Source organism: Procambarus clarkii, chromosome 6, assembly GCF_040958095.1.
Source record: "Procambarus clarkii isolate CNS0578487 chromosome 6, FALCON_Pclarkii_2.0, whole genome shotgun sequence".
NCBI lineage: Eukaryota > Metazoa > Arthropoda > Malacostraca > Decapoda > Cambaridae > Procambarus > Procambarus clarkii.
Genome location: NC_091155.1, coordinates 38,285,652 through 38,306,661, shown reverse-complemented (window position 1 = coordinate 38,306,661; position 21,010 = coordinate 38,285,652). Strand labels below are relative to the sequence as shown.

Here is a 21,010-nt window from a genome sequence, read left to right as displayed (position 1 = left end):
ATCGGTGCCACAACACGGGAAGTGTCGAGTCGCCCCAGGTCGTGTTTATATCAATCCTTACTCGAGAGATGTGAGAATATGCCCCTGCTTGACATCGCAGTGGAGATGTGGACGATTACATCAGGCAGGTCATTGCCTTCCATCTGCAAGTTCCCTCTGTGCCAGAGTTGCCCAGTAGGACAGTTCTGTGGACAAGACAGCCTCACCATTCCAGTTAATAGTGTACGTGAATCTGTGTGGAGTTGTATCCACGTACTAATTTGGTTTGTCTTTTCTTTTATAGAACCCCAAACCAAATTCTTTTTGGTGGGGAGGTGTTACGGACCCGAATCCAGCGTCCGAGCACGGAGCAGTGACGACCGCGCCATCTGTGGGTCAGCTCCCGAAACCCCCTCCAAATGGACGACGACACCTGGTGAGGACGAGGTGTACTGGCCACGAGGGCCAGTTTCCAGTCCTGGTCAGCTCACAACACAGCCGCTGCTGACCTCTGGTGAGGTGGTGCTCAGACGACAACGCCATCTATGGAGTGGATAGGTGGGCGTTTGGGTCTGAGCCTGTAAGTGAGGTGCTTTTGTGTGTCCCTGTTATTGATGACGTGTCTGCTTACAGAGTCGACCTGGGACTGCTGTAAGGGAAGTTGAGTCAGTCTACCCAAGGCAGCCGTCTCGACACCAAGTGTTTTGCTGCAGCAGTTGTGAGTCGCCTCCCGGATGAACACTGTGGTGTTACCCTGCCTGTGAAGCGGCAGTTGAAGGATTGTCATACCCGGGACTGACTGGTGGAGACGCCTAACCACTGGGGTATTGTGGAAAGGAGAGTGATCTGTGGTATCACACGAGGCTCCTGACTAGGGCGTTACCCTAGTATCGCTCGTGGAGTGGCCTAACCAGCGTTGCTGATTCGGAACCTGCCAGCCATCTGCTGGACTTGTGGTTGACGGCCTCCACGGCGGTGCCCCCAGTGGAACTGTGTTTTGGCTGGCCTGTGGCCGGGGTAGACTCAGCTTCTCGAAGGATTTGTCGTGAGGCCACGAGAGCACCGAGAGCTTGGCACCGAGAGGATCCAGAGTCTTCAGAAGAAGACGACAGTGTATGATAGTGTTTATATCCCCCCCCGTGTAATCGATCTTATATATATTTATCGGTGATGGTAATAATTATTATATTAAGTTTTTGACTTTATTTCCCTTCCCCCTTTTATTTTCCTTGCGTTACGGATCACATCCCTTGAAAGCCACTACTAGCTTGGGGCCGGATACCCTTCCTCTAACAACATCAGAGTAAGAACCCAGTTGTGACCCGAGAGGGCCGTAACAAGGACAAAGACTTGAGAGACGTCTTAGTTTGTGGTTAAAGGAAGTTTTAAGGCGATCAAAAGAATTAGAAGTCAGAGGGGCATAAGTGCGGGAATCAGAGAGCAAGACATCTGCTTTCTGGAGGTAGTCCTCATGGTCAAGGACAACCACCAAATTGCCTTTGTCGGAAGGAAGGATAAGAATAGAGTTGTTAGATTTCAAGGAGGCAGGGGCAAGCTGGAAGCGACAAGGAAGGTGGTGATCCTTTGTAAACATGAAAATGGTACTGTACACAGGTTGTTGAACTAGCTAGGCAGTACAACAAATCTATGTCAACGATATGCACTGTAATTGCTAAGAAAAAGAACATCATGAGTGCTAAAGTGGCAAAAGATGTATTAACAATAAAAAAACAAAGAACACAAACACTTGAGGATGTTGAAAATTTTTTATTAATTCACCCAGAGCAAGCTGTAGTAGGCCGTTGAGTTAACCTTTTTAATGACAATGTGATGTCTCACTTCAGACAAGCGTCACAACATAAGGAAAAAAAAGTGTCACTAGACAGGTTTTTAGTGAGAAAAACAAGCAGTGAGCCACAAGCAGGTCCTAGTGGTATGCAGGCAAAATGTGCCAGAGAGAGTACCCACAAGTCATCACTGCCTGATGTTATAATGGAAGGCGACTCCCCTTACAAACACTAACACCTCTCCTCCTTCCCCCCCCCCCCCTCTCCTCCTCACCGTCTTCCATATGCCAAATAGAGTCATCAGTAGAGGTTATCAATAAATTATACATACTTTAGTACTAAAATTTTGCACGAATTAGGTATAAAATTTACTTTGAAGTTAATTTTTGGGGGAGCGTGGAACAGATTACTTGAATTTACATTATTTCTTATGGGAAAAGTCGCTTCGGTTTACGAACTTTTGGTTTACTAACCATCTCTGGGAACGGATTAAATTCATAAGCTGAGGTACCACTGGATAGCTGACATATGTTTCAGTGAAGAAAAAGAAGAATTCGGTAACTTGTAAGTGAAGAAACGGCATCGTTTCTTCACCTTCCTGATGCATAGTTTGGTCATCACAACTTATATTTCAGCTTTTAAAATATTATATTTTACACACTCCTAAAGCTTGTCACAATAGAGTTGGGTATTTACTAGTACATGCAACTCATCTTTCCTTCAAGAAAAAACAACATACACACCTCAGCACCATTATTGTTAGGGATACTTTGCACAGTTGCCCCCGAATGTCTCTGTATCTCTTCAATGGTAGCCCCATTGTGTCCTACGACTCTTACAACTTGTTTCTTCTCTATTGAAATCATGGCTGCATCATCATTCTGTTTGGTAAAAAAATAAGATTAAATATCACTGTTACATTTTTACTTGTGGTACAACAATATAAACTACAGGCAAACCTCATTGAACAAATGCTCCTGGAGTAGGCAACAGTGGAACAAACCCCCAGAATGCAACTACAGTACAGCATAAACCACCAGCAACGGCACAAATATATGTTGTATGAAAAGGCAGGCACACATAAGGGTTAGAGGCCCAAGCTGTTGCCATCAAGTAACAGCACCGGCTACAAGGGCAAAGAAGAAGATGGCCTGGCAGAGAAAAGTGCAAGAGTTGCCACCACACGGTCAAAAGCCTACAGCTGTCATCTCAAGAAGTCAGATGACAGCTGTATTATATTTTAGCAAAAGAGCAGATGACATGTAAACATTTTATGAGATTGAAGTCAGGAGGACAAAGACTTGAGAGACGTCTTAGTTCGTGGTTAAAGGAAGTTTTAAGGCGATCAAAAGGATTAGAAGTCAGAGGAGCATAAGTGAGCAAGAGAGCAAGTCAGAGAGCAAGTAGTCAGAGAGCAAGACATCTGCTTTCTGGAGGTAGTCCTTATGGTCAAGGACAACCACCGAATTGCCTTTGCGGAAGGAAGGATAAGAATAGAGTTGTTAGATTTCTGGGAGGCAGGGGCAAGATGGAAGCGACAAGGAAGGTGGTGATCCTTTGTAAACATGAAAATGGTACTGTACACAGGTTGTTGAACTAGCTAGGCAATACAACAAATCTATGTCAACGATATGCACTGTAATTGCTAAGAAAAAGAACATCATGAGTGCTAATGTGGCAAAAGATGTATTAACAATAAAAAAACAAAGAACACAAACACTTGAGGATGTTGAAAATTTTTTATTAATTCACTCAGAGTAAGCTGTAGTAGGCCGCTGTGTTAACCTTTTTAATGACAATGTGATGTCTCACTTCAGACAAGCATTATAACATAGGGAGCCAGTCGGCCGAGCGAACAGCACACTGGACTTGTGGTCCTGTGGTCCCGGGGTCGATCCCGAGCGCCGGCGAGAAACAATGGGCAGAGTTTCTTTGAACCTTTATCCCTGTTACCAAGCAGTAAAATAGCTACCTGGGTGTTAGTCAGCTGTCACGGGCAACTTCCTGGGGGTGGAGGCCTGGTCGAGGACCGAGCCGCAGGGATACTAAAGCCCCGAAATCATCTCAAGATAGGTAAAAACAAGTGTCACTAGACAGGTTTTTAGTGAGAAAAACAAGCAGTGAGCCACAAGCAGGTCCTAGTGGTATGCAGGCAAAATGTGCCAGAGAGAGTACCCACAAGTCATCACTGCCTGATGTTATAATGGAAGGCGACTCCCCTTACAAACACTAACACCTCTCCTCCTTCCCCCCCCCCCCCTCTCCTCCTCACCATCTTCCATATGCCAAATAGTCATCAGTAGAGGATAGCAATAACTTATACACACTTTAGTACTACAATTTTGCGTGAATTAGGTATAAAATTTACTTTGAAGTTAATTTTTGGGGGAACGTGGAACAGATTACGTAATTGAATTTACATTATTTCTTATGGGAAAAGTTGCTTCGGTTTACGAATTTTTGATTTACTAACCATCTCTGGGAACGGATTAAATTCATAAGCTGAGGTACCACTGGATAGCTGACATATGTTTCAGTGAAGAAAAAGAAGAATTCAGTAACTTGTAAGTGAAGAAATGGCATCGTTTCTTCACCTTCCTGATGCATAGTTTGGTCATCACAACTGATATTTCTGCTTTTATAATATTATATTTTACACACTCCTAAAGCTTGTCACAATAGAGTTGGGTATTTACTAGTACATGCAACTCATCTTTCCTTCAAGAAAAATACACACCTCAGCACCATTATTGTTAGGGATACTTTGCACAGTTGCCCCCGAATGTCTCTGTATCTCTTGAATGGTAGCCCCATTGTGTCCTACGACTCTTCCAACCTGTTTCTTCTCTATTGAAATCATGGATGCATTATCATTCTGTTTGGTAAGAAAATAAGATTAATTAATATAAGAACATAAGAACAAAGGTAACTGCAGAAGGCCTATTGGCCCATACGAGGCAGCTCCTATCTATAACCACCCAATCCCATTCATATTCATGTCCAACCTGCACTTGAAACAATCGAGGGACCCCACCTCCACCACGTTACGCGGTAATTGGTTCCACAAATCAACAACCCTGTTACCGAACCAGTATTTACCCAAGTCTTTCCTAAATCTAAACTTATCCAATTTATACCCATTGTTTCGTGTTCTGTCTTGAGTTGATACTTTTAATACCCTATTAATGTCCCCTTTGTTATGTCCATTCATCCACTTGTAAACCTCTATCATGTCACCCCTAACTCTTCGTCTTTCCAGTGAATGCAATTTAAGCTTTATTAATCTTTCTTCATATGAAAGACTTCTAATTTGGGGAATTAACTTTGTCATCCTACGCTGGACACGTTCAAGTGAATTTATATCCATTCTATAATACGGCGACCAAAACTGAACTGCATAATCTAAATGGGGCCTAACCAGAGCAAGATATAGCTGAAGAACCACACCAGGTGTCTTGTTACTAACGCTTCGATTAATAAATCCCAGTGTCCTATTCGCCTTATTACGAACATTCATGCATTGATCCTTTTGTTTTAAATTCTTACTAATCATAACTTCCAGATCCCTTTCGCAATCCGACTTCGCAATCTCAACACCATCTAGCTCGTATCTTGTAACTATCATCATTACCCAGCCTCAAAACTCTACATTTATCAGCATTAAACTGCATCTGCCAATCTTTTGACCATTCTAAAACCCTATTTAGATCAACTTGAAGTGATAGTGAGTCTTCTTTCGTGTTGATTTCCCTACCGATTTTTGTATCATATGCATATTTGCAGATGTTGCTACTCAAACCTGAATCTAAATCATTTATAAATCATTTATAAACAACAGAGGTCCCAGGACAGAGCCCTGAGGTACTCCACTAACAACATTATCCCACTCTGACTTAACCCCATTTATACTAACTCTCTGTTTCCTTTGGAATAGCCCTGCCCTAATCCAGCTTAATATAGCACCCCCAATACCATGAGCTTCTATTTTTTTAATTAGTCTTTCATGTGGCACTGTATTAAAAGCTTTGTTAAAGTCAAGGTACACAACATCACAATCCTTACCACTATCAACTGCCTGAACTATGCTGGAATAAAAAGTTAGCAAATTTGTTAAACATGAACGGCCATTTGTAAAACCATGTTGCGACTCATTTATTAATTTATGTTTTTCAAGATGGAGACGAATTGTATTTGCAATTATTGATTCAAGTAACTTTCCCACAATAGATGTTAGGCTAATTGGCCGATAGTTTGACGCAAGTGATCTATCTCCTTTCTTAAAAATTGGTACCACATTAGCTACCTTCCATGACTCTGGCACTCTGCCTAACTCTACTAATTTATTAAATATGGTAGACAGTGGCTCGGAAAGCTCCTCTTTGCATTCTTTAAGCACCCTGGCAAACACTTCATCCGGCCCTGGGGATTTGTTTGGTTTTAGTTTTTCTAATTGTTTAATTAATCCTCCCTGGTAACTGCTAAACTAGTCAACCTGTTCTCATCCCCACCCACATAGACTTGTTCGGCTGAAGGCATATTGTTAAGTTCTTCTTTAGTAAATACAGATATAAAATATTTGTTAAAAATACTACTCATCTCCTTGTCATTATCCGTTATTTGACCTGTCTCAGATTTTAATGGACCTATCCTTTCCCTAGTCTTAGTTCGATATAACTGAAAAAACCCTTTAGGATTTGACTTTGCTTGCTCTGCTATGCGAACTTCATAGTTTCTTTTTGCTTTCCTAATCTCTTTTTAACATTTCTAACCAGTTGTATGAATTCCTGTTCTAAACTGACTTCCCCATTCTTAATCCTTTTGTACCAAGCTCTTTTTTTACCTATAAGGTTCTTTAATTTATTTGTTATCCACTTTGGGTCATTAGTATTCGATCTATTCAATTTGTATGGTACACTACATTCCTGTGCTTTGTTTAGAATATTCTTAAATAAGTTATATATTAAATCCACATCGAAATCCCCTTTTATGTCACCTGTCGCTGGGTTCATGTCTCGCTCCAAGACCGGCCCACACCCCATACCCAAGACTTTCCAATCTATTTGACCCAAAAAATTTCTTAGGCTATTAAAATCAGCTTTGCGAAAATCTGGCACTTTAACAGAATTTTCTCCTACAGGTCTATTCCATTCTATGCTAAATCTGATTTCTTTGTGATCACTGTTTCCTAGCTCACTCCCTATTTCGATGTCATTAATTTGTGTTTCCCTGTTAGTTAACACTAAATCTAAAATATTATTTTCCCGCTATCACTGTTACATTTTTACTCGTGGTACAACAATATAAACTACAGGCAAACCTCACTGAACAAATGCTCCTGGAGTAGGCAACAGTGGAACAAACCCCCAGAATGCAACTACAGTACAGCATAAACCACCAGCAACGGCACAAATATATGTTGTATGAAAAGGCAGTCACACATAAGGGTAGAGGCCCAAGCTGTTGCCATCAAGTAACAGCACCGGCTACAAGGGCAAAGAAGAAGATGGCCTGGCAGAGAAAAGTGCAAGAGTTGCCACCACACGGTCAAAAGCCTACAGCTGTCATCACAAGAACATGAGGCTTAAAAGTTGCCCACAAATCTGCTTCTTGCCACAAACAGGTAGTGACCCAAAGAGGCGAGACAGCCACCATAGAGGCAGGGTGATGAGAACATCGCACATTCACGGGTGAAGAACCTGGGAACCAAAAACATGTGGGGCAATACTCCCAGCAACAAAAACATATTGATACACAATAAGAATAACAGCAATTAGCAAAGTCCCACTCTAAACTGGGTGGAGCCTCATCACAATGCAACCAATAGAGAAAACTAAGTAAACAAGCCTCCCATACCATGCGATGATTTTGGGGCTCAATGTCCTCGCAACCCGGTCCTCGTCCAGGCCTCCTCATTGCTGGACTGGTCAACCAGTCTGTTGGACGTGGCTGCTCGCAGCCTGATGTATGAATTACTGCCAGGGTTGATCAGGTATCCTGATCAACCCTGGCTGATACCCATACACACAAGTACTGGCTACTTGGGCACTTAAACAATGGACAGACCTTCTAGGCAGAAGGAAAAAGCTATCGGCAAATTAAATAGAGCGGTACCTCGGCTTACGAATGCCCCTCTTTACGAACTTTTCGGGTTAGGAGCTCAATTTCTTTGGAGAATTTGAATTAGGTTACGAATTTTGCCCCGGGAAATGAGTTTGTTGATACCCATATGGGCTGACCTAGCGAGTGGTGGCACGGAGATCGCGCCTCAGTTTACCAGTGCCTCTCGCCTAGTGACTATCGCACCTGAATTCTTTGCAAAGATTTACAGTTTGTTTCAGATTTTTGGCTATTTGAACATAAAATTTATTATTATATATCTCGCCATGTGGCCCCAAGAAAGCCTGTGGTAAGGTTCAAGCCAAGAAAACACATGTGAGAATGACCATAGAGGAAAAACAAGAGATCCTTTGTAAGTTGACTGCACCACAAACTAGAAAATGAAGGGACGACGACATTTCGGTCGGTCCTGGACCATTCACAAGTCGATTGTGATGAGGGAAGATTGTGATAAAAGTTAGAGGGGCATAAGTGCGGGAGTCAGAGAGCAAGACATCTGCTTTCTGGAGGTAGTCATCAAGGTCAAGGACAACCACCGAATTGCCTTTGTCGGAAGGAAGGATAAGAATAGAGATGTTAGATTTCAGGGAGGCAGGGGCAAGCTGGAAGCGACGAGGAAGGTGGTGATCATTTGTAAACATGAAAATGGTACTGTACACAGGTTGTTGAACTAGCTAGGCAGTACAAGAAATCTATGTCAACGATATGCACTGTAATTGCTAAGAAAAAGAACATCATGAGTGCTAAAGTGAGGAAAGATGTATTAACAATAAAAAAACAAAGAACACAAACACTTGAGGATGTTGAAAAATTGTTATTAATTCACCCAGAGCAAGCTGTAGTAGGCAGTTGTGTTAACCTTTTTAATGACAATGTGATGTCTCACTTCAGATAAGCGTCACAACATAGGTAAAAACAAGTGTCACTAGACAGGTTTTTAGTGAGAAAAACAAGCAGTGAGCCACAAGCAGGTCCTAGTGGTATGCAGGCAAAATGTGCCAGAGAAAGTACCCACAAGTCATCACTGCCTGATGTTATAATGGAAGGCGACTCCCCTTACAAACACTAACACCTCTCCTCCTTCCCCCCCCCCCCTCTCCTCCTCACCATCTTCCATACGCCAAATAGAGTCATCAGTAGAGGTTAGCAATAACTTATACATACTTTAGTACTAAAATTTTGCATAAATTAGGTATAAAATTTACTTTGAAGTTAATTTTTGGGGGAGCGTGGAACAGATTAACCCTCAAACCGCTAGGGGCCCAAATGGAATTCACACCCACAGGCGCAAAAAAAAAAAAAAAAAAAAAAAAATTCTTTCGTCTTATAAAAGTGTTCATTTTTTGTTCCCTAATCACGGAAAAAAATAACAAAAAAAATCGTAGGTGGCATATTTTAGCTGCAATAGGGTAGGGAAGTATGGCAAAAAAGGGGCGTTGGCAGAGCCTTCGCCAGACGAGGTCTACTCCGCCCGAGCTGTCAGACGGCAGTTGCCACAAATATATTATTACCTAATTATTTCAATGTCTCTGATTTTTTCTTAGTTTTTTTGCAGTAATATTATTCCATACAGTGAATTGTGGTATATTTATATTATAAAATGTGTGAACCATCGCTGTACTCAAAATTATGGTGTGCATATTAGTGATTCAATTATTATGTTCATAAAACAATAAACAAATAGTTTTTCTGTTGTTACACTATATACACAGGTTATATATAAGTATTTGCATGTTTTGTACACCATAACGAACTACTAAGTTGGTCTTGTGAGTCAAAAAGCAACAAGGAGTGACCGCCAAACACCAGCGAGCCACTCACTGCCACTCCCTCCATCAACACCACCTCACTCACACTCATTCATCTCCCACAATACTCTTTCTGTATTTATTCACTATACACAGACGTTATATATACGTATTTACATGTTTTGTTCACCATAACTGTACATCTAAGCTTGTATGGTGAGTAAAGGCCATAAGACGTAGCTACTCACACAGTCAGCTGATCGGCGGCCGCCCTCAAGGCCAGACGCACTAATATTTGTCCTCCAACAATATTGTTTGTGGTGTTATTACGCTATATACACACATTATATATAAATATCTACCTGTTTTATTCACCATACTTGTACAAGTAAACTGGTATGGTGCCCAAAGACCATCGTGGTCATCAGTAAACATGATAAGTCCTGCAGACGACGCTCCTCCCTCACCAAAATGGCGGCTCCCAGCCTCCTACTCTCGCTGTTATCTCACACTATACACACGTTATATATAAGTATCTACATTTGTGTTCACCATATCGAACCACTAAGCTGGTATGGTGAGTGCAGTCAATAAATGGTGGCCACACACAGTCAGAAAACGACGCCACAACCCTCCCTCCCACAGCATTACTCCTCCCTCCATGGAGCACAGCGCTAAATATCATCACAATCCTGCTATTATCAGAATCCTGGTCAGTTTTATCACAGTCAGGGGGCTTCAGTAATACTATCACTGCTATATAATAGCAGTATCATTTATATTATGGTATTTGTAGGCGATGCTGTGGTCACAAGCTGAACAGCGGTGCTGTGAGCTCATGCTGCGTGCACCAGCCTTGGTGGCTTGCTCAATACTGACGCTGTAACACCCAAGAATGTTGGCCTGGATTTTTTTTCTAGGTGGCATCTGGCAACTATCAGTCGTGGCTGTACTATAGCTGCCCCTATCCCATGTGGGGCATTTAAATTATAGCGCTAGACACGAAATCATATATAAATGATGTGCGCGGTTTCGGTTTTGTCACTGATATCATTTATATATGATATGCGCGGTTTGAGGGTTAATTGAATTTTCATTATTTCTTATGAGAAAAGTCACTTTGGTTTACGAACTTTTGGCTTACTAACCATCTTTGGGAACAGATTAAATTCATAAGCTCAGGTACCACTGGATAGCTAACGTATGTTTCAGTGAAGAAAAAGAAGAATTCGGTAACTTGTAAGTGAAGAAACGGCATCGTTTCTTCACCTTCCTGATGCATGGTTTGGTCATCACAACTTATATTTCAGCTTTTAAAATATTATATTTTACACACTCCTAAAGCTTGTCACAATAGAGTTGGGTATTTACTAGTACATGCAACTCATCTTTCCTTCAAGAAAAAACAACATACACACCTCAGCACCATTATTGTTAGGGATACTTTGCACAGTTGCCCCCGAATGTCTCTGTATCTCTTCAATGGTAGCCCCATTGTGTCCTACGACTCTTACAACTTGTTTCTTCTCTATTGAAATCATGGCTGCATCATCATTCTGTTTGGTAAAACGTAAGATTAATTAATATCACTGTTACATTTTTACTTGTGGTACAACAATATAAACTACAGGCAAACCTCATTGAACAAATGCTCCTGGAGTAGGCAACAGTGGAACAAACCCCCAGAATGCAACTACAGTACAGCATAAACCACCAGCAACGGCACAAATATATGTTGTATGAAAAGGCAGGCACACATAAGGGTAGAGGCCCAAGCTGTTGCCATCAAGTAACAGCACCGGCTACAAGGGCAAAGAAGAAGATGGCCTGGCAGAGAAAAGTGCAAGAGTTGCCACCACACGGTCAAAAGCCTACAGCTGTCATCACAAGAACACGAGGCTTAAAAGTTGCCTACAAATCTGCTTCTCGCCAGAAACAAGGAGCGACCCGAAGAGGCGAGACAGCACCATAGAGGCAGAGTGATGAGAACATTGTACCTTTACAGGTGAAGAACCTCGGAACCAATAAAAAAATGGGGAATACTCCCGTCAGCAAAAACATATCGATACACAAAAAGAATAACTGCAATTAGCAAAGTCCAAAACCTCATCACAATGCAACCAATAGAGAAAACTAAGTAAACTAGCCTCCTATACCATGCGATGATTTCGGGGCTCAATGTCCCCGCAACCCGGTCCTCATCCAGGCCTCCTCATTGCTGGATGGGTCAACCAGTCTGTTGGACATGGCTGCTCGCAGCCTGATGTATGAATCACAGCCAGGGTTGATCAGGTATCCTGATCAACCCCTGGCTGATACCCATACACACAAGTACTGGCTACTTGGGCACTTAAACAATGGACAGACCTTCTAGGCAGAAAGAAACAGCTATCGGCAAAATAAATACAGCGGTACCTTGGCTTACGAATGCCCCTCTTTACAAACTTTTTGGGTTATGAGCTCAATTTCTTTGGAGAATTTGAATCAGGTTACGAACTTTGCCTCAGGAAATGAGTTTGTTGCAACGCGTATGGGCTGACCTAGCTCGTGGTGGCACGGCGATAGCACCTCAGTTTACCAGTGCCTCTCGCCTAATGAGTATCGCGCCTGAGTTCTTTGCAAAGATTTACAGTTAGTTTCGGATTTTTGGCTATTTGAACATAAAATTTGTTATTGTATATCTTGCCATGTGGCCCCAAGAAAGCCAGTGGTAAGGTTCAAGCCAAGAAAACACATGTGAGAATGACCATAGAGGAAAAACAAGAGATCCTTCGTAAGTTGACCACACCACAAACTAGAAAATGAAGGGACGACAACATTTCGGTCCATCCTGGACCATTCTCAAGTCGATTGTGATGAGGGAAGGAGGTGAAGGCAATAAATAGGCAAGAGAGGTGAGGAGAAGGAAATCTTAGAGGAAGAAAATGCAAGGCAAAAGGTACGAAAGGTAAGATGTAATAAAGGGGATAGTAATAGGAATAAGAAAGGGATCATAAGAGAAAACAAGGGAAAGAAAAAGAAAGAAAGAAAGATAAATGGAAGGGTAAGCTTATGTTAGGTCACGTTTGTTAGAAAGTTTAGAGCATTTGAGTATATACTGTGAAAGGGAAGAGTCAACAGCAACAAGCCAGGACTCAAGTTCATGTTGGGTACGTTGTGTATCAGAGCCGATTCAACAAGACAGCATTTGTGTAGAGTAGAGGCAGGAAAGATTATTTTGGAGGAAGACCAATCAATAGGATGATTAGAATCCCTAACATGACAGAAGAGAGCATTGTTTGTGTCTGCAGACTTAACACTTCTTTTGTGTTCCTTAAGTCTGTAATAAAGTGTACGGCCAGTTTCACCAAAGTATTGGAGAGGACAAGACAAACAGGAAATAGAGTAGACACCAGCAGCATTAAAAGCAGGAAGAGCAGTGTGAACTAGATTGCTACGAAGTGTGTTAGTTTGTCGAAAGGTGAGCTTTATGTCAAAAGGATGAAAGGTTTTTAGTTTTTCAGTAAAAGTTTAGAGTTCAGATATGAAGGGAAGGCAGAGCACAGTGCTACTAGTGTTGGAAGCAGGTTTAGGATGAAAGAAATTTTGTATAGCTTGAGAGTAGGCACAGTTGATAAAATGTAAAGGGTAACCAAGGCGAGAGAATGATTTGTAGATAAAGGCACCTTCAAAATCAAATTACTCAGGGTCGCTGATGCATAGAGCACGGAGGAAGAGAGAGACAAGGACACCTTTCTTAACAGAAAGAGGATAGTAGGAAAAGAAGTGAATGTACATGTCACTATGCATGGGATTGCAGTAGACAGAGAAAGAGAACCTAGACACAGAGCTGAGAATGTGAACGTCAAGAAAAAGAAGAAGGGAAGTAGATTCCCATTCAACTTTGAAATGGATGGAAGGAGCCAGATTATAAAGAGAGGAGAGGAAGGCTGGGAAAGACTAAGGTCATGAAGCCATAAAGCAAAAATGTCATAAACATCGCGAAGCCAGAGAGAGGAACGAGTATCAGTAGAAGGAAGAAGAACAGTTTCTAAGTATTTCATGTAGAAATTGGCACGAACAGGGGAGAGAGTGGAACCCACCCATAGCGACACCGAAAGTTTGAGTGTAATAATTACCATTGAAAGAGAAAGAGTTAGAGTTAACACAGAGTCTAATGAGTTCAAAGAAAACATCAGTGGGAAGCGGGAGAGGAAGAAGGCCCTCAGTCGCTTTATTGTCTAATGAGAGAGAGAACGTCATCGAGGGGAACATTAATGAACAGAGTCGACATCAAGACTAAGTATCTTACAAGAGGGCTGCAGGCGCAGTCTTTCTATGAAGTCCTCAGAATGACAAAGGTGGACAGGTGAAAAAGTGCCAAGGTAAGGCATTAGAGTTTTAGCGAGCCAGGAGGTAAGAGGATTGCCGACAGAGCCCCGTGAAGAAATGATAGGACGAAGAGGAACACCAGTTTTATTAGTCTTAGGTAGACCATAGAAATAAGGAAGAAAAGGGCAAATGACATGTAAACATTTTATGAGATTGAAGTCAGGAGGACAAAGACTAGAGAGACGTCTTAGTTTGCGGTTAAAGGAAGTTTTGAGGCGATCCAAAGGGTTAGAAGTCATAGGAGCATAAGTGCGGGAGTCAGAGAGCAAGACATCTACTTTCTGGAGGTAGTCCTCACGGTCAAGGACAACCACCAAACTGCCTTTGTCGGAAGGAAGGATAAAAATAGAGTTGTTAGATTTCAGGGAGGCAGGGGCAAGCTGGAAGCGACGAGGAAGGTGGTGATCCTTTGTAAACATGAAAATGGTACTGTACACAGGTTGTTGAACTAGCTAGGCAGTACAACAAATCTATGTCAACGATATGAACTGTAATTGCTAAGAAAAAGAACATCATGAGTGCTAAAGTGGCAAAAGATGTATTAACAATCATGCAACAAAGAACACAAACACTTGAGGATGTTGAAAAACTGATATTAACACTTTGGCGTACCCCGCTCGCCACCCCTCAACAGTGCGATATGGGACCCAGGGTGTCAGGGGAGCGCGCATAAATTCTGAAAAGTGTATACTCTCTTCAACTTTGTCACCTTAATTCTCGTCCTACGAGATTAAATTTGGTATCATTGTGTTCGCAATAGAATTCTCTACAGCACTAAATGCATATAAACTCCAAAAGCCCGGCTAATTACCCGCAGCAAACAGAGAAAGTGCGAACGAGTTACCCAGGAGTGCGCAAACGCGATAAAATGTTTTCACTATTTTCACTCTGGTCACTTCAATTTTTATCCTAGGTCTTTCATTTTGGTCTCAATGGGTTCGCAATAGAATTCTCTAGAGGAACATTAGGATATAAAATAAAAAACCTGGTCACGCTCCAACCGCCGACGAGTTGAAGACAGGCCACGCGTTAGCCGCGAGTGAGTGCTCAGACGCCTTCCAGCTACACTCCCAATTCCCGCCCTTTTCAAGCCCTTCTTTCGCAATTTTCTTCCTGGAAGGGCCTTGTTCATGATCACTATCCATCGTGGAGTAAGCGTAGATAGTTTCTAAAGCCGCAGTAAGAAATATAGCCACGGAAAATAGCCGAAATGTTCACACGTTTGAGATGCGAGGGAAGGCGACATTGGTCACAACAGTGGAGCGAAAACAATGGGCCCACTGCATGTGCCAAGCCGCCTGAGGGCCACAAGGCTCAACAAAGAAAATGGGAAGACATCGGCGCGCATTTTAAAACCAGTCCCCAAAAAATCGGATAAAAACCTGATTTTTGGCGATTATTTAAAGTGGATGACGCAATGCTGCGTCATGCCTGGAATTACCGACAGTAAACAGATGACGCAATGCTGCGTCATGCCCGGGCGAAAGTGTTAATTCACCCAGAGCAAGCTGTAGTAGGCCGTTGTGTTAACCTTTTTAATGACAATGTGATGTCTCACTTCAGACAAGCGTCACAACATAGGTAAAAACAAGTGTCACTAGACATGTTTTTAGTGAGAAAAACAAGCAGTGAGCCACAAGCAGGTCCTAGTGGTATGCAGGCAAAATGTGCCAGAGAGAGTACCCACAAGTCATCACTGCCTGATGTTATAATGGAAGGCGACTCCCCTTACAAACACTAACACCTCTTCTCCTTCCCCCCCCCCCTCTCCTTCTCACCGTCTTCCATACGCCAAATAGTCATCAGTAGAAGTTAGCAATAACTTATACACACTTTAGTACTACAATTTTACGTGAATTAGATATAAAATTTACTTTGAAGTTAATTTTTGGGGGAACGTGGAACAGATTAATTGAATTTACATTATTTCTTATGGGAAAAGTCGCTTCGGTTTACGAATTTTTGGTTTACTAACCATCTCTGGGCACGGATTAAATTCATAAGCTGAGGTACCACTGGATAGCTGACATATGTTTCAGTGAAGAAAAAGAAGAATTCAGTAACTTGTAAGTGAAGAAATGGCATCGTTTCTTCACCTTCCTGATGCATAGTTTGGTCATCACAACTTATATTTCTGCTTTTATAATATTATATTTTACACACTCCTAAAGCTTGTCACAATAGAGTTGGGTATTTACTAGTACATGCAACTCATCTTTCCTTCAAGAAAAAACAACATACACACCTCAGCACCATTATTGTTAGGGATACTTTGCACAGTTGCCCCCGAATGTCTCTGTATCTCTTCAATGGTAGCCCCATTGTGTCCTACGACTCTTACAACTTGTTTCTTCTCTATTGAAATCATGGCTGCATCATCATTCTGTTTGGTAAAACGTAAGATTAATTAATATCACTGTTACATTTTTACTTGTGGTACAACAATATAAACTACAGGCAAACCTCATTGAACAAATGTTCCTGGAGTAGGCAACAGTGGAACAAACCCCCAGAATGCAACTACAGTACAGCATAAACCACCAGCAACGGCACAAATAAATGTTGTATGAAAAGGCAGGCCCAAGCCTGCCTAAGGGTAGAGGCCCAAGCTGTTGCCATCAGGTCACAGCACCGGCTACAAGGACAAAGAAGAAGATGGCCTACCAAAGAAAAGTGCAAGAGTTCCCACCACACGGTCAAAAGCCTACAGCTGTCATCACAAGAAGTCAGATGACAGCTGTATTATATTTTAGCAGAAGAGCAGATGACATGTAAACATTTTATGAGATTGAAGTCAGGAGGACAAAGACTAGAGAGCAGTCTTAGTTCGTGGTTAAAGTAAGTTTTAAGGCGATCAAAAGGATTAAAAGTCAGAGGGGCATAAGTGCGGAAGTCAGAGAGCATGACATCTGCTTTGTGGAGGTAGTCCTCATGGTCGAGGACAACCACCAAATTACCTTTGTCGGAAGGAAGGATAAGAATACAGTTGTTAGATTTCAGGGAGGCAGGGGCAAGCTGGAAGCGACGAGGAAGGTGGTGATCCTTTGTAAACATGAAAATGGTACTGTACACAGGTTGTTGAACTAGCTAGGCAGTACAACAAATCTATGTCAACGATATGCACTGTAATTGCTAAGAAAAACAACATCATGAGTGCTAAAGTGGCAAAAGATGTATTAACAATAAAAAAACAAAGAACACAAACACTTGAGGATGTTGAAAAATTGTTATTAATTCACCCAGAGCAAGCTGTAGTAGGCCATTGTGTTAACCTTTTTAATGACAATGTGATGTCTCACTTCAGACAAGCATTATAACATAGGGAAAAACAAGTGTCACTAGACAGGTTTTTAGTGAGAAAAACAAGCAGTGAGCCACAAGCAGGTCCTAGTGGTATGCAGGCAAAATGTGCCAGAGAGAGTACCCACAAGTCATCACTGCCTGATGTTATAATGGAAGGCGACTCCCCTTACAAACACTAACACCTCTTCTCCTTCCCCCCCCCCCTCTCCTTCTCACCGTCTTCCATACGCCAAATAGTCATCAGTAGAAGTTAGCAATAACTTATACATAATTTAGTACTAAAATTTTACGTGAATTAAGTATACAATTTACTTTGAAGTTAATTTTGGGGGGAGCATGGAACAGATTAATCGAATTTACATTATTTATTATGGGAAAAGTCGCTTCGGTTTACGAACTTTTGGCTTACTAACCATCTCTGGGAACGGATTAAATTCATAAGCTGAGGTACCACTGGATAGCTGACATATGTTTCAGTGAAGAAAAAGAAGAATTCGGTAACTTGTAAACGGCATCGTTTCTTCACCTTCCTGATGCATGGTTTGGTCATCACAACTTATATTTCTGCTTTTAATATATTACCTGGTTGATACCTGCTTGATGGGGTTCTGGGAGTTCTACAGCCCAAGCCCGGCCCGAGGCCAGGCTTGACTTGTGAGAGTTTGGTCCACCAGGCTGTTGCTTGGAGCGGCCCGCAGGCCCACATACCCACCACAGCCCAGTTGGTCCGGCACTCCTTGGAGGAATAAATCTAGTTTCCTCTTGAAGATGTCCACGGTTGTCCCGACAATATTTCTTATGCTTGCTGGGAGGACCTTGAACAACCGCGGACCTCTGATGTTTATTCAGTGTTCTCTGATTGTGCCTATGGCACCTCTGCTCTTCACTGGTTCTATTCTGCATTTTCTTCCATATTGTTCACTCCAGTACGTTGTTATTTTACTGTGTAGATTTGGTACTTGGCCCTCCAGTATCTTCCAGGTGTATATTATTTGATATCTCTCTCGTCTTCTTTCTAGTGAGTACATTTGGAGGGCTTTGAGACGATCCCAATAATTTAGGTGCTTTATTGCGTCTATGCGTGCCGTATATGTTCTCTGTATTCCCTCTATTTCAGCAATCTCTCCTGCTCTGAAGGGGGAAGTGAGTACTGAGCAGTACTCAAGACGGGACAACACAAGTGACTTGAAGAGTACAACCATTGTGATGGGATCCCTGGATTTGAAAGTTATCGTAATCCATTCTATCATTTTCCTGGCTGTCGCAATATTTGCTTGGTTATGCTCCTTAAACGTTAGGTCGTCAGACATTATTATTCCCAAATCTTTTACATGCTGTTTTCCTACTATGGGTACATTTGACTGTGTTTTGTACTCTGTATTATGTTTAAGGTCCTCATTTTTACCGTACCTGAGTACCAGGAATTTATCACTGTTAAACATCATGTTATTTTCTGATGCCCAGTCGAAAACTTTATTAATATCAGCTTGAAGTTTTTCAATGTCTTCAGCCGAGGTAATTTTCATACTGATTTTTGTGTCATCTGCAAAGGATGATACGAAGCTGTGACTTGTATTTTTGTCTATATCTGATATGAGAATAAGGAAAAGCAGCGGTGCAAGGACTGTACCCTGAGGTACAGAGCATTTAACTGCACTTGGACTAGATTTTATATGGTTGACCGTTACTCGCTGAGTCCTGTTTGACAGAAAACTGAGTATCCAGCGTCCTACTTTACCGGTTATTCCCATTGACTTCATTTTGTGTGCTATCACGCCATGGTCACATGTATCGAAAGCCTTTGCGAAGTCCGTGTATATCACATCAGCATTCTGTTTTTCTTCTAATGCCTCAGTGACTTTGTCGTAGTGCTCAAGTAGCTGTGAGCGGCACGATCTTCCCGCTCGAAATCCATGTTGGCCTGGGTTGTGAAGGTCATTGGTCTCCATGAAATTGGTGACCTGACTCCTAATCACTCTCTCAAATACTTTTATGATGTGCGATGTTAGTGCAACTGGTCTATAATTCTTTGCCAATGCTTTGCTCCCTCCCTTGTGTAGAGGGGCTATGTCTGCTACTTCAAGTGCATCTGGTATCTCCCCCGTGTCCAAGCTCTTCCTCCACACTATACTGAGTGCCTGTGCTACCGGCACTTTGCATTTCTTTATAAATATTGAATTCCATGAGTCTGGGGCCGAGTGCATGGGCATGTTTTCAATTTCTCTTTCAAAATTTGGTGCGCTCGTGTTGATATCAGTTATATTTACAGGGGTTTGAATATCCCGCATAAAGAAATTGTCTGGATCTTCCACTTTCATGTTGTTTATTGGAGTGCTAAACATGTCCTCATACTGCTTTTTTAGGAATTCACTAATTTCTTTGTCATCTTCCGTGTATGAACCTTCACTTATACGAATAGGTCCAATACTGGCAGTGGTTTTTGCTTTTGATTTCGCATATGAGAAGAAATATTTTGGATTTTTCTTTATTTCCTGAATTGCTTTAACTGCCTTTCTTCAGTTCCATACGAGTGTTTCAATTTCCGCTCGATTTCTTCAATCTCCCTATTTAAATTATTCCTTCTTAGACGGGAAATTTGTGTCTGCATAAGCAGTTCCGTTATTTTTTTCCTGCGTTTATAGTGTCGTCTGCGTTCTCTTTCTACGTTGGATCTCTTTCTGGCTTTCCTCAAAGGAACATGTTTCAGACAGACTTGATACGCTTCCGAAGTCAGTTTTTCTATTCCTTCTGTACGGCCTGTATTACTTAAAACAGTTTCCCATGGAATGTTTGTAAGTTCCCTGTTTATTATCTCCCAGTCTATCCTTTTATTATTAAAATTGAATTTACTGAATAGCCCCTCTCGCTTTATCAACGTTTTAGGTCTATTCTGAGTATTGATGGTCGTTTGCAATTCAATGAGCTTGTGATCTGAGTATGTGGTATCTGATATCATAATGTCTCTGATAATGTCTTCATTGTTCGTAAAGACCAGATCTAGAATATTTTCATTTTTCGTTGTCTACGATATCTGCTGATTGAGTGAAAATTTGTCACAGAATCTAAGTAGTTCTCTAATCTGTGGTTGGTTACGTCCCGATAGATTTCCTCGTATAATATTATTGTTTGCTATTTTCCACCTGAGACTAGGCAAGTTATTATTATATTTATATTATTATTATATTTTACACACCCCTAAAGCTTGTCAGAATAGAGTTGGGTATTTACTAGTACATGCAACTCATCTTTCCTTCAAGAAAAAAAAACATACACACCTCGGTACCATTATTGTTAGGGATACTTTGCACAGTTGCCCCCGAATGTCTCTGTATCTCTTCAATGGTAGCCCCATTGTGTCCTACGACTCTTACAACTTGTTTCTTCTCTATTGAAATCATGGCTGCATCATCATTCTGTTTGGTAAAACGTAAGATTAATTAATATCACTGTTACATTTTTACTCGTGGTACAACAATATAAACTACAGGCAAACCTCATTGAACAAATGTTCCTGGAGTAGGCAACAGTGGAACAAACCCCCAGAATGCAACTACAGTACAGCATAAACCACCAGCAACGGCACAAATAAATGTTGTATGAAAAGGCAGGCCCAAGCCTGCCTAAGGGTAGAGGCCCAAGCTGTTGCCATCAGGTCACAGCACCGGCTACAAGGACAAAGAAGAAGATGGCCTACCAAAGAAAAGT

The 21,010-nt window shown here is 41.7% G+C and overlaps 1 protein-coding gene across 6 annotated transcripts in view; it reads right to left on the bottom strand.

The window, feature by feature from the left end:
- The window catches only part of LOC123754104 (uncharacterized), a 125,723-nt gene that overhangs the window by 39,594 nt on the left and 65,119 nt on the right, over positions 1–21,010 (bottom strand). For all 6 annotated transcript variants that reach the window (XM_069308562.1, XM_069308525.1, XM_069308534.1 and 3 more), the window contains 5 exons: positions 20,581–20,718; positions 16,248–16,385; positions 11,050–11,187; positions 4,504–4,641; positions 2,510–2,647 (listed from right to left, as the gene is read on the bottom strand). In XM_069308562.1, coding sequence (XP_069164663.1) covers positions 2,510–2,647; positions 4,504–4,641; positions 11,050–11,187; positions 16,248–16,385; positions 20,581–20,718 — 690 coding nt within the window. The remainder of the gene's footprint in view (positions 1–2,509; positions 2,648–4,503; positions 4,642–11,049; positions 11,188–16,247; positions 16,386–20,580; positions 20,719–21,010) is intronic.